The sequence below is a fragment of the Bombina bombina genome, chromosome 1 (genome assembly GCF_027579735.1).
Source record: "Bombina bombina isolate aBomBom1 chromosome 1, aBomBom1.pri, whole genome shotgun sequence".
Lineage (NCBI taxonomy): Eukaryota > Metazoa > Chordata > Amphibia > Anura > Bombinatoridae > Bombina > Bombina bombina.
This window is the reverse complement of record NC_069499.1, coordinates 1082872645-1082884902: the sequence shown is the minus strand read 5'-3', so window position 1 is coordinate 1082884902 and position 12258 is coordinate 1082872645. Positions and strand designations below refer to the sequence as shown.

The 12258-nt window shown below is 39.0% G+C and overlaps 1 protein-coding gene across 1 annotated transcript in view; it reads left to right on the top strand.

The window, feature by feature from the left end:
* ZFP64 (ZFP64 zinc finger protein) overlaps positions 1 to 12258 on the top strand; it is a 135717-nt gene that overhangs the window by 13909 nt on the left and 109550 nt on the right. Inside the window, exon 2 of the mRNA XM_053693896.1 lies at positions 5723 to 5956. Within this exon, the coding sequence (XP_053549871.1) occupies positions 5723 to 5956 (234 nt within the window). The remainder of the gene's footprint in view (positions 1 to 5722; positions 5957 to 12258) is intronic.

Genomic DNA, 12258 nt, shown 5'->3' with positions numbered 1-12258 from the left:
TTTTTAATAGTATTTTTAAAAACGGCACTGATTCATGAAAGTTTACAGTCACTTTAATTTACATTTTTAGATAGGCATAACGATGTTGCAATATCTTTGCAGTAGCGGCTTGAGCTGAAGGGGGAATATATTGAAAAAATATATATTTCATAGGCCCAAGTGTTTTCTTTTTATGACAGGAATAGGAATTATTGAGTTACATTTGTAATTTGGTGGTTTGACTCTCTCAGAAACAAGATATTTGCATCTACAGAGTTGTTATAAAGAAAAAGTAGGCCATGTTCTACAACCAAAATGGCTGACTCACTGATAGAACACCTATGTTCAAGCAGGCACTGTTAGAACGTTCAGCCTTTTAATGTATTAGACTAAACAAGCCTTTGAGCACTATTTGAAGAAAGTATGAGTTGATTAGGAAATAAATATTGTAGTTAGGACACCACTAATTATAAAGCTCATGTATTTCAGCCACATGTGCATAACATTCAGCACGTAGTCATGGAAATTCCATAGACAAACATTGGCAGTACAATGGGTCGTAACGAAGAGCTTGGTGACTTTAAACATGGCACTGTCATAGGATGCCACAAGTCAGTTTGTGAAATGTCTGCCCTACTAGATCTGTCCTGGTCAACTGTAAGTGCTGTTAGTGGTGGTCTAATGGAAGAATCTGGGCGTGGAGGATGCCAGGAGAATGCATAGTGGCTACTGTAAAGTTTGGTGGAGGAGGGATAATGGTCTAGGAACAGTTTTTCATGGTTTGGCCTAGGCCCCTTAGTTCTATAAATAAATGGTTTAAATGAGCACCAGTTCATACAGACACACTCCAAAAACTTGTGGAAAGCCTTTCCAGAAGAGTGGCAACTGTTATAGCCTCAAAGGAGGAACCAACTCCATATCAATGTCCATGATTTTGGAAATTGATGTCCAATAAGCTCAAATAGATATGATGGTCAGGTGTTCACATACATTTGCTTTATATTGTATGTACTGACATTAGAAATAGTGTTTTAGTAGTGTCTTTTTATAGAAATTAGTTATGGAAATTGTAGGCAATTTTGGTTGGTTAGGACATGGTAGATTTGGTAAATTGGATGTGAGAGTGATACAAGAGTGAAGCTGACTGGATGTGAGGGTTATACAAGAGTGAAGCTGATTGGATGTGAGTGTTATACAAGAGTGAAGCTGTGTAAGGTTGAGAGGCAATTAATCTTATATGCTAGAAGGTAGAGCAGTAATAGTTCCTCATTGCAGCTGACTGGTTTAGGTACAATACAAAAAGGAAATCTGCAAAAATATGTAATGTGTGTATTTAATATAGATTCACCTATAGGCCTGACAAGAGTATCAGACAGACTTTCCATCAAAGCCGGATACAGAGGAGGCCCTACCAGCATCCAACATTTTGGATTCTGACAGGCCGCTGCAAAATAAGGATTGCTGTGCAACATATCCTTATGTATTGGCAGCACCAAACTCATATGACTCACTTGAAGCAATGATGGAAACAAAAAAGCACATCTTAAGCAGGGCGAGATATCCCAAGTATAGCTCAATGAAAGCTGACCGTGCCTTGGGATTCTTTGCAATTAGTGAAATCACGACCTATGGTGGATCTGCAAGCTCTGTTGTACTGCGTTCTCAATCCTCCACCTATATTGCCAGTGTCCCACTTAACCACGGCTCCACACTCAAACATTCCTATAAGCTTGATGCCGGTTTAAAATCAACAGGTGAGCTTGACTTACCGAAGATTGGAATGGGATGATGACACACACCAGGACAGTGTAAACTAGCTCAGAAAAGCATTCCCCCACTCGTGTGACACGGACTTCCAAGTTTTACATTCTGGTCATTGGGGACTTCCAAATGAGACTAGTTTATGGGAAATCTGTTGGACGGTTTATATTAGTTTGTTCTGTTTTTTTTTTTTTTTTTTAATTTGGTTTGTTTGTTTTTATATGTAGCATATGCCAGCTGCTGCCGAATTGCGATGTAAGCGTGTCCAACTCGCCTAAAAAGTATAGAAACACCTAATAGCATATTTGTGCTGCCCTTTATAAGCCAGCAGAACGGGGTGGTAATGGATTGAGGGGCTGCAGAGTACTAGAAATGGCAGCGTATAAAATCTAACACAAGTCCACCTAATATGACACTATCAACAGTATGGATAGAACTTCTGGGCCAGTTTTACCATTTGTGCAGGATTTTTATGTGGACCCGCTATAGAGCTAATCATCCTTGTGAGGATTTTAAACTGCATTATGAAAGGGCAGAACTGCTCCCCTCGACAGCATGATATCCAAAGTACCTGCTCTAAGGTTGGGATAGTATGGACACTTTACTTATAAATAGCGCAGAACTGATTCTAAGGACTCACTAAAGTTTCTGTGCAACTTTAATATTCCTGTATACTTACTAGGAGCCCTTCTGCCTCACAAAGTGCACCGTTTTTAGGCAGCTGTTGTTGTAGTTTATTATGCTAACCCTTTGTTATATTCTTCGTTTTAGGTTTGCCTTGATTCTCTTATATAGGCTCACATAGGACTCATAATGGAAAATATGTTATTTTCATTTTTACATTTCTCCAAAATATCACCTGGGGTTGGGTGTTTTGCCGGCAATTCACTTAGCTCCTACTAGGGAACAATACTACAAACAAATAAAACCTACACTCCTAGTCTCCAGAAGCAGATCTTATTGCCATTTCTCTCCTCAGTGAGTTTTGCAGAGCTGGTTATACTGCAGGTATTTCCGGAGACATGGCTTAGGAATGCTCGCGATATAGATTAAGTGGGGTTTATAGATACTCCATAAAATATCGTTCTGCGGGGGGGGGGGGGGGGCTCCTCCCTTTTTTTTTTTTTTTCTTTTTTTTTTCTTCTTCTTTCCTCCTTTCTTTTTCTTTTTGCTTTCTGTGTTATTGGGTTGTTTTTGTTTTATGGTGTCTTAATGGTTGTTTATATGCTTATAAAATATTAGCCATTATGATGTTAGTTGATGTGGAGTTCTGGTCATGGTCAAATTATAGGCCGAAAACTCTGTTTTATTTAATATTATAAGTGCATTAGTTACATTTTATTTGAAATATTTTTTCATTTGTTTGAAATATTGACTGTCCTGCGTGACAGTATCCATGTTCGGAACTTGGTAATTTCCTTTGTGTTTTGAATGGCTAAGCTTAAATAAAGATTTAAAAAAAAAAAAAAAAAAATAGTGGTTTCCAGTAAGTTATATAAACCTGCACTATACAACTCTCTAGGTCTTTTGGACCATACTCTTGTGCTATAATTTGTACACTACTCACCCTAAATATTAGCTGATTAATATTGTCTACTACAATAATTGTCCAGTTGTGGTTTGCCACATAAATGCAGGGCACAAGCATAGGGAGAAAAAGATTTTCGGAATCAAGACAGTAATTCTTGCTAGTAATTTATTGATATTCCAGCTCATATTCCCTTGCTCAATCTAATGTTCCTACTATGCTTATACCACAATTGGCTTGTACACCACACATTTTTATTCATAAAACTGACAAGCTTCTCTGAGCCCCACTCTCTTCCCCCGTGTAAGAGATGGCTAAACTATATACACATATTCAGAGCACTGCGGGTCTCTATCCAGGTATTAGCACAGGTGCCTTTGCATACACTAGTGTATCAATATCAAAGTCATTCTAATTGATTGGATTACTTCATATCTTTAGATAGAAAAATTAAGTTCACATATAGATTTGATATTCGTAATTCTACTTATAGATGGTCACCTTTTTTAGTTTCCTTGACAAATCACTCAATATATTCTTTGATTTTTTGTTAGAGTTAAAATTTGATACATGCTTGTACTAGTTCCTATCATTCTTCCCCCTGGTAGGACTATTTATTTTACCAGCTATAAATGCACAGAGAAAAGCACGGGTTTCTGCATTCCAACTCTTTACAAATGTACAGATTGTTAATCTGTGAGGACCTCTAGTGGTTATTGTAGTATTGCGTCTCACTTTCCTTAGCTCATCCTGACATTTGTATGGAAACAGATGTGCTTCACCACTCTCTTTTTATCATTTAATGCCCTTCTTACTTCCAAATGTTTACAACTCCCCTCTTAGTCTCCCATACTACAAGGTGGCCCTCGTTTTACAACGGTTCAATTTACACCGTTTCAGAATAACCTTTTTTTCCAGTCATGTGACTGCTATTGAAAAGCATTGAGAAGCAGTGCATTTATTAAAATAGCCAGTAGATGGAGCTGTCTGCTTGTGTTGCAGCAAAACCAAGCAAGCTGAAATTAATCAGTTTAACCAGACCTGAGCTATAGAGCAGATTTCAAAGGAACAAGATCTTTCTGTCTATAAATCAGTCCAGATTGGAATGCATAGAAAGAACTGTTTGCAGAAAAATGCAAGTGAAGTCTGTGTTGTGTGATTATTTTATTAGATTTATAATGCTGTTTAACAAATGTTTTTGTTCATTTTACTTAGTTTAATTATATATTCTGTGTTGTGTGATTATTTTATTAAGTTTATAATGCTGTTTAGCATTTAAAGTCGTCATTTCAAAGCTTTAAAAATAATGTATTAGGTGTTACTTATGAGAATTTTGAGAGGGGCCTGGAACCTATCTCCCTCACTTCCCATTGACTTACATTATAAACTGGGTTTTAATTTACAATGGTTTTGATTTACAACCATTCCTTCTGAAACCTAACCCCAGCGTAAAATGAGGGCTACCTGTATATAGGAAACCCCTACCTTCATACTGTATCTATATAGGAAAATCTTAATATAGCCACACTCGCATAGGTCTGGCCAAGCTTTCTAAGCCACATCCTGGTGTAAATGTATTCACATAATATTTTTATAATATCTTTATAATCACCCTTCTCAAGACTTTTTTTTTTTTTTTAAGTTAGTGTGTTTCTGGGGAAAGCAAAAGGGGGGAAAAAGAATCCTAACAATGTGGCACATACACATCAATGCTGGTAGGTTTCACAATATGTGGAAGATCCTTCTAATCAGCGTTTTTATTGCAGCTGTTGTATGAACATTTATTCTACAGTATATGTTGCATGTAATCCTAAATAGTTTTGGTGTTTGATTTTTGTTTTGTTCAGTTTTGTTGATGATATTATAAAAATGTATAGCCATGGGTGCAACACAAGATGACAATTAAACAGGCTTTATATATATCTCAATGCATAATTTTCTTTTAACTTTTTCAAGAATATGCTAATATTTTGATGCTTAGAATGTAGCACCTAATTTGGAGCTCTGATTGTAACTTTTTCTTTGTGACTTTACCTTGTGTGCATGTGTATGTATTGTCTTGTCTTGTACCTGTGTCTCTTTAATAAAAAGAATTAAAAAAAATGTACTTAGAAGCTCCCAGTCTAGCACTGTTAAAAAGGTAGCGTAAACACCCACTGCAAGTGGGAAAAACACACTCCTCCTTCCTTTTCATATAAAAAGATCCTTTACACAAACAGAAGCAAAGTGGAGTAGGTATACGTCAGTATTCTCCTAAAACCTTTGGTGCCTGGTTAGGAGTCTGAAAATCAGAGCAATGTTATTAAAAAAAAATAATCAATGGGCTATATAAATGGATCATCTACAAAACATTTATGCAAAGAAAAATCGAGTGTATAATGTCCCTTTTAATTATCTTGTTTGTAAGTAAACATTTTTCCTGCATTTTTAACTTTCCTTCAACTTTCTTTCCAGTCCCAGGAGGAGCTACTGTTCTAGTGGAGCTAACTCCAGATATCCATATTTGTGGCCTTTGCAAGCAACAGTACAACAATTTAGATGCTTTTGTTGCACACAAACAGAGTGGCTGCCAGCTCAGCAACACAACCCCAGGGACCACGGGTACAGTTCAGTTTGTGGCAGAAGATACAGTGCCAACTGCCCAGGCCTCTACACGAACTATCACGTCAGAGACTCAGACCATCACTGGTAACCTAACAGCATTTAGCCTGATTTTTAAAAATGTTTAAAGAGACAATAAACATTACTTTTCAAGTTTGCATAATATGAAAATTCATACTTCATTTATAAGAATAAAGTGTAAAATGTTTGTGCTTTCCTATCATAAAAACATTATATTTTAGAGTATAGTATTTAATTTGGCTCCCCCATCTGGCCACCCACTGCTCCTGAACATTTTTTTATTTTTTAAGTCATTGCGCAATTTAGCTAATCCGGAGAGGAATTATCACCTTTATCATTGTTATAGATTGAAGGTGCACTCTCAGACCAATGCTGAGCTGATGCGCATGCTCAACAAAGAAATGCTTCCTTCTAGTGATGTTAACAGCTGATCGCTAAGTGTAGCATAACCGCTCACTGTGTAGGTAGGAACCAAAAGAAAAAAAATTAGAGCGATTTAGGGCGCAGGATGGATACAGAGAAGAAAAGAGGGTATTTTTTATTTATAAAAAGCATTTGGGATATATCGATTATCTTCTAAACATATACAATTACATATATTTTTCAATATGTTCTTGCAAAATCATAGTTTACTCATGTCCCTTTAAATTGTGCAGAGTAAAGGAAATAGTGAGATACATTGCTTGTTAATAGATAAAGTGTTGGTATGCTGGCAGTAAGGAATTTTTTTTTTAAGAATAAACAAGTGACTTCTCTGAGCTATCAAATTATATGTTTCAAATGTGTAAAAATACATAATTATTTACAGTGGATATAAAAAAGTCTGCACATCCTTATGAAATTGCAGGTTTTTTAAAATATAAAGACAGAAATAACAACATGTAATTGTCAGACCTTCTCCATGAGTAATGTGACCTTCCAACAAACAAAAATCCAGAGGAAACAAATAGTTAATTATTAGGAACATTTTAAATAAAAGCTACAACACACCGATTGCATAAGTCTGCACACCAATACTATTTTGAAACTGTAGGTTTTTGAAATGTAAAACAGGCATAACAATGTACAGTATCAGACTGTTTCCATCTGTAATGTTACCTTCCAACAAACAAAAATCCAGAGGAAAAAACCCAAATAGTTCATTATTAAGACTAATTTAAATAAAAATAACTATAATACACTGCATAAGTCTTCACTATTCATTATGCCATCTATCTTGACAACCGCACCTAACCCAGCTGAAGAGAAGATACCCCAAAGCATGATGCTGCTACCGCCTCCATGCTTCAAAGTTGCTTTGGTGTCCTTGGATGATGAGCTTTATTGGCTTTTCACCAAACAACTTTTACAGTTTAGGCCGAAAAGTTCAACCAATGTCTCTTCAAGACCTTACACATTTTCCTACATCGTTTAGGGTGATTTAATTAATGTTTTGACATGATTTATACAGGCTTGGATGATCCTTTTTTTAAGAAAGGGTTTCTATCTTGCCACCCTACCCCATTGCCCAGACATTTGCAGAATACTAAATATGGTACCTAACAGAAATTCCTCTAACTCCTTCAGTGTTTCTATTGGCCTCTTGGTAACTTCCCTGATAAGTTTTCTCCTTGTCTTATCAACTTTGGAGGGTCGTCCTAATCTTTGCAATGTCTCTTTGGTGCCACATTTTCTCCACTTTTTGATGATGGTTTTGGCAGTGATCCACTGTACATCCAGTGCCTTCAATATTCTTTTATATCCCTCTCCTGATTGATTTTCAGCAATTAGCTCTAACAGTTTCTTTGGCAACTCTTTGCGAGCCATGTCTCTCCCAGTAGGATGCAATGCTAAACATTCAAGCAAATCCTACTGCAACAGCTGACTTTAATCTGGCTTTAATCAGAATCACCTTCAATGATGGCAGCTGTATGATTTTTGCCTACAGGCATGATTTAGAATATGATTGGCTAACTGTGAATAAAATTAGAGTCCTTATTATGAAGACTTATTCAAACAGGTTTTTTTTGTTTTGGTTTTACTTAACCCCTTAACGACCACAACATCCCCTGTATGTTCCTCGTCGTTCAGGGATTGTTTGGGTATAATAGTTTGGGTCTTGCTATGAGTGGCAAGACCACGCTATTAGACCCTCCCTCCTGCAGGCTTGCTAAAATAGCACGGTCTTGCAGCTGACAGTGACCAGTGGCATACAGGGTACATTAAGGGGTTAAAATGTTTTATATAATTTGTTGTTGTTTTTCTGGATTTGTGTTTGTTGGAAAATTTACATTGCTATTTCTGTGTTTACATTTCAAAAACCTGCAATTTTTATATCCCACTGTATGCAAAAATATTTAGACTTTAACAATATACTCCATGTACAAAGCATATATTTCTCCAACATTGGTGTGTCCGGTCCACGGCGTCATCCATTACTTGTGGGATATTCTCCTCCCCTACAGGGAAAGGCAAGGAGAGCACACAGCAAGAGCTGTCCATATAGCTCCCCCTCTGGCTCCGCCCCCCCAGTCATTCTCCTTGCCGCTCTGAACAAGTAGCATCTCCACGGGGATGGTGAGGAGTTTGTGGTGTTAGTTGTAGTTTTTTATTTCTTCTATCAAGAGTTTGTTATTTTAAAATAGTGCTGGTATGTACTATTTACTCTGAAACAGAAAGGGATGAAGAGTTCTGTTTAAAAGAGGAGTATGATTTTAGCAGCAGTAACTAAAATAGATTGCTGTTCCCACACAGGACTGTTGAGATGAGAGAACTTCAGTTGGGGGGAACAGTTTGCAGACTTTTCTGCTCAAGGTATGACTAGCCATTTTCTAACAAGACTGTGTAATGCTGGAAGGCTGTCATTTTTCCCTCATGGGGATAGGTAAGCCATTTTCTTAGACTTAGAAAGAATAAAGGGCTTATTATGGGCTATTAACTGGTGGACACTCTTAAGGGCTAAATCGATTGTTTATTTAAGTTTTTATTTAAAGTTTGAAGTGGATTTCACACTTTTATTATTTGGGGAACGTTTTTTATCGCCAGGCACTAGTTAAGACACCTTCCCAGTCAGGAAGGGCCTTTCACTGTATTAGGCAGAGCCTCATTTTCGCGCCATTATTGTGCAGTTTCTTTTAAGTACAGTGCATGCAGATGCATGTGAGAGGGTCTGGTGTCCACTGAAAAAGTTCCTAGAAGGCTTGAAATACCCCCCTGGGATAGTTGAAGTCACAACAAAGGCTGTGGCTGGGACTGTAGTGGGGTTAAAATTGCAAACGGGTTAACAGCTTGAAAATTGGGGTGCAATACTTTGAATGCATTAAGACACTGTGGTGAAAATTTGGTAAAGATTGGATAATTCCTTCATAGTTTTTCACATATTCAGTAATAAAGTGTGCCCTGTTTAACATTTAAAGAGACAGTAACGGTTTTGTTTTAAACCGGTTTTTGTACTTTATTAACCAGTTTAAGCCTGTTTAAAATGTCTGTACCTTCTGATAGATCATGTTCTGTATGTATGGAAGCCAATGTGGTTCCCCCTTCAAATATATGTGATAATTGTGCCATAGCGTCCAAACACAGTAAGGACAGTATTGTCACAAATAGTAAGGTTGCCCAGGATGATTCCTCAGATGAAGGAAGTAGAGATAGTTCTACATCTTCTCCTTCTATGTCTATACCAGTTATGCCCGCGCAGGCGACCCCTAATACTTCTAGCGCGCCAATGCTTGTTACTATGCAACAATTGACGGCAGTAATGGATAACTCCATAGCTAATATTTTATCCAAAATGCCAGCATTTCAGAGAAAGCGCGATTGCTCTGTTTTAAACACTGTAGAGCAGGAGGGCGCTGATGATAATTTTTCTGTCATACCCTCACACCAGTCTGAAGTGGCAGTGAGGGAGGGTTTCTCAGATGGAGAAATTTCTGATACAGGAAGAATTTCTCAGCAGGCAGAACCTGATGTTGTGACATTTAAATTTAAATCGGAGCATTACTTAAGGAGGTGCTATCTACTCTGGATGATTGTGACAATCTGGTCATCCCAGAAAAATTGTGCAAGATGGACAAGTTCCTAGAGGTCTCGGTGCACCCTGATGCCTTTCCGATACCTAAACGGGTGGCGGACATAGTGAATAAGGAGTGGGAGAAGCCAGGCATACCTTTTGTCCCTCCTCCTATATTTAAGAAATTGTTCCCTATGGTCGACCCCAGGAAGGACATATGGCAAACAGTCCCTAAGGTCGAGGGGGCGGTTTCTACACTAGCCAAACGCACAACCATTCCCATTGAGGACAATTGTGCTTTCAAAGATCCTATGGATAAAAAATTGGAGGGTTTGCTTAAAAAGATTTTTGTACAGCAAGGTTACCTCCTTCAACCTATTTCGTGCATTATTCCTGTCACTACAGCGGCGTGGTTCTGGTTCGAGGAACTGGAAAAGTCGCTCAGTAGGGAGATTCCGTATGAGGAAGTCATGGACAGAATTCACGCACTTAAGTTAGCTTATTCCTTTATTTTAGACGCCGCTTTGCAGTTAGCGAGATTAGCGGCGAAAAATTCAGGGTTTGCAATTGTGGCGCGCAGAGCGCTCTGGCTAAAGTCTTGGTCGGCGGATGTATCTTCCAAGACAAAATTGCTTAATATCCCTTTCAAAGGTAAGACCCTTTTTGGGCCAGAATTGAAAGAAATTATTTCAGACATCACTGGGGGAAAGGGCCATGCCCTCCCACAGGATAGGCCTTTCAAGGCTAAGAATAAGTCCAATTTTCGTTCCTTTCGCAATTTCAGGAACGGACCGGCTTCTAACTCGGCAGCCTCTTGACAAGAGGGTAACGCTTCCCAGACTAAACCAGCTTGGAAACCAATGCAAGGCTGTAATAAGGGTAAACAGGCCAAGAAGCCTGCTGCTGCTACCAAGACAGCATGAAGGGGTAGCCCCCGATCCGGGACCGGATCTAGTAGGGGGCAGACTCTCTCTCTTTGCTCAGGCCTGGGCAAGAGATGTTCAGGATCCCTGGACACTAGAAATAGTCTCTCAGGGTTATCTTCTAGAATTCAAGGAACTACCCCCAAGGGGAAGGTTCCACATTTCTCACTTATCTTCAAACGAAATAAGTAGACAGGCATTCTTACATTGTGTAGAAGACCTGTTAAAGATGTGAGTGATACACCCAGTTCCAACTGTGGAACAAGTTCAGGGGTTTTTACTCAAATCTGTTTGTAGTTCCCAAAAAAGAGGGAACTTTCAGACCAATTCTGGATTTAAAAATTCTAAACAAATTTCCCATTCGAACAATTTTACCTACAATCCAGGAGGGTCAATATTCGACTACCGTGGATTTAAAGGATGCGTATCTACATATTCCTATCCACAAAGATCATCATCAGTTCCTAAGGTTCGCCTTTCTGGACAAACATTATCAGTTCGTGGCTGTCCCATTCGGACTAGCCACGGCTCCCAGAATTTTCACAAAGGTGCTCGGGTCCCTTCTAGCGGTTCTAGGACCAAGGGGCATTGCAGTGGCACCTTATCTGGATGACATTCTAATGCAAGAGTCGTCTCTTTCCAAGGCAAAGGCTCATACAGACATTGTTCTAGCCTTTCTCAGATCTCACGGGTGGAAGGTGAACGTAGAAAAGAGTTCCCTGTCTCCGTCGACAAGAGTTCCCTTTTTGGGAACAATAATAGATTCTTTTGAAATGAAGATCTTCCTGACAGAAGTCAGAAAGTCAAAGCCTCTAAACGCTTGTCAAGTTCTTCTCTCTATTCTGCAGTCTTCCATAGCTCAGTGCATGGAAGTAGTAGGGTCGATGGTTGCAGCAATGGACATAGTTCCTTTTGCTCAAATTAATTTAAGACCATTACAACTATGCATGCTCCAGTAGACAGGATCACCTGTCTCAGGGAATGAGTTTCTACAGACCAAAGTGGGTCATTGTCACGACGGACGCCAGTCTATCAGGCTGGGGCGCGGTCTGGGATTCCCTGAAAACTCAGGGTTTATGGTCTCGGGAAGAGTCTCTTCTCCCGATCAACATCCTAGAACTGAGAGCGATATTCAATGCTCTCCGGGCTTGGCCTCATCTAGCGAAGGCCGGATACATAAGATTCCAGTCAGATAACATGACGACTGTAGCTTACATCAACCATCAGGGAGGAACAAGGAGTTCCTTGGCGATGAGAGAGGTATCCGAGATCATCAAATGGGTGGAGGATCACTCCTGCCACCTATCTGTAATCCACATCCCAGGAGTAGACAACTGGGAGGCGGATTATCTGAGTCGTCAGATTTTCTATCCGGGGGAGTGGGAACTCCACCCAGAGGTGTTTGCCCAGTTGACTCAATTATGGGGCATTCCAGACATGGATCTGATGGCGTCTCG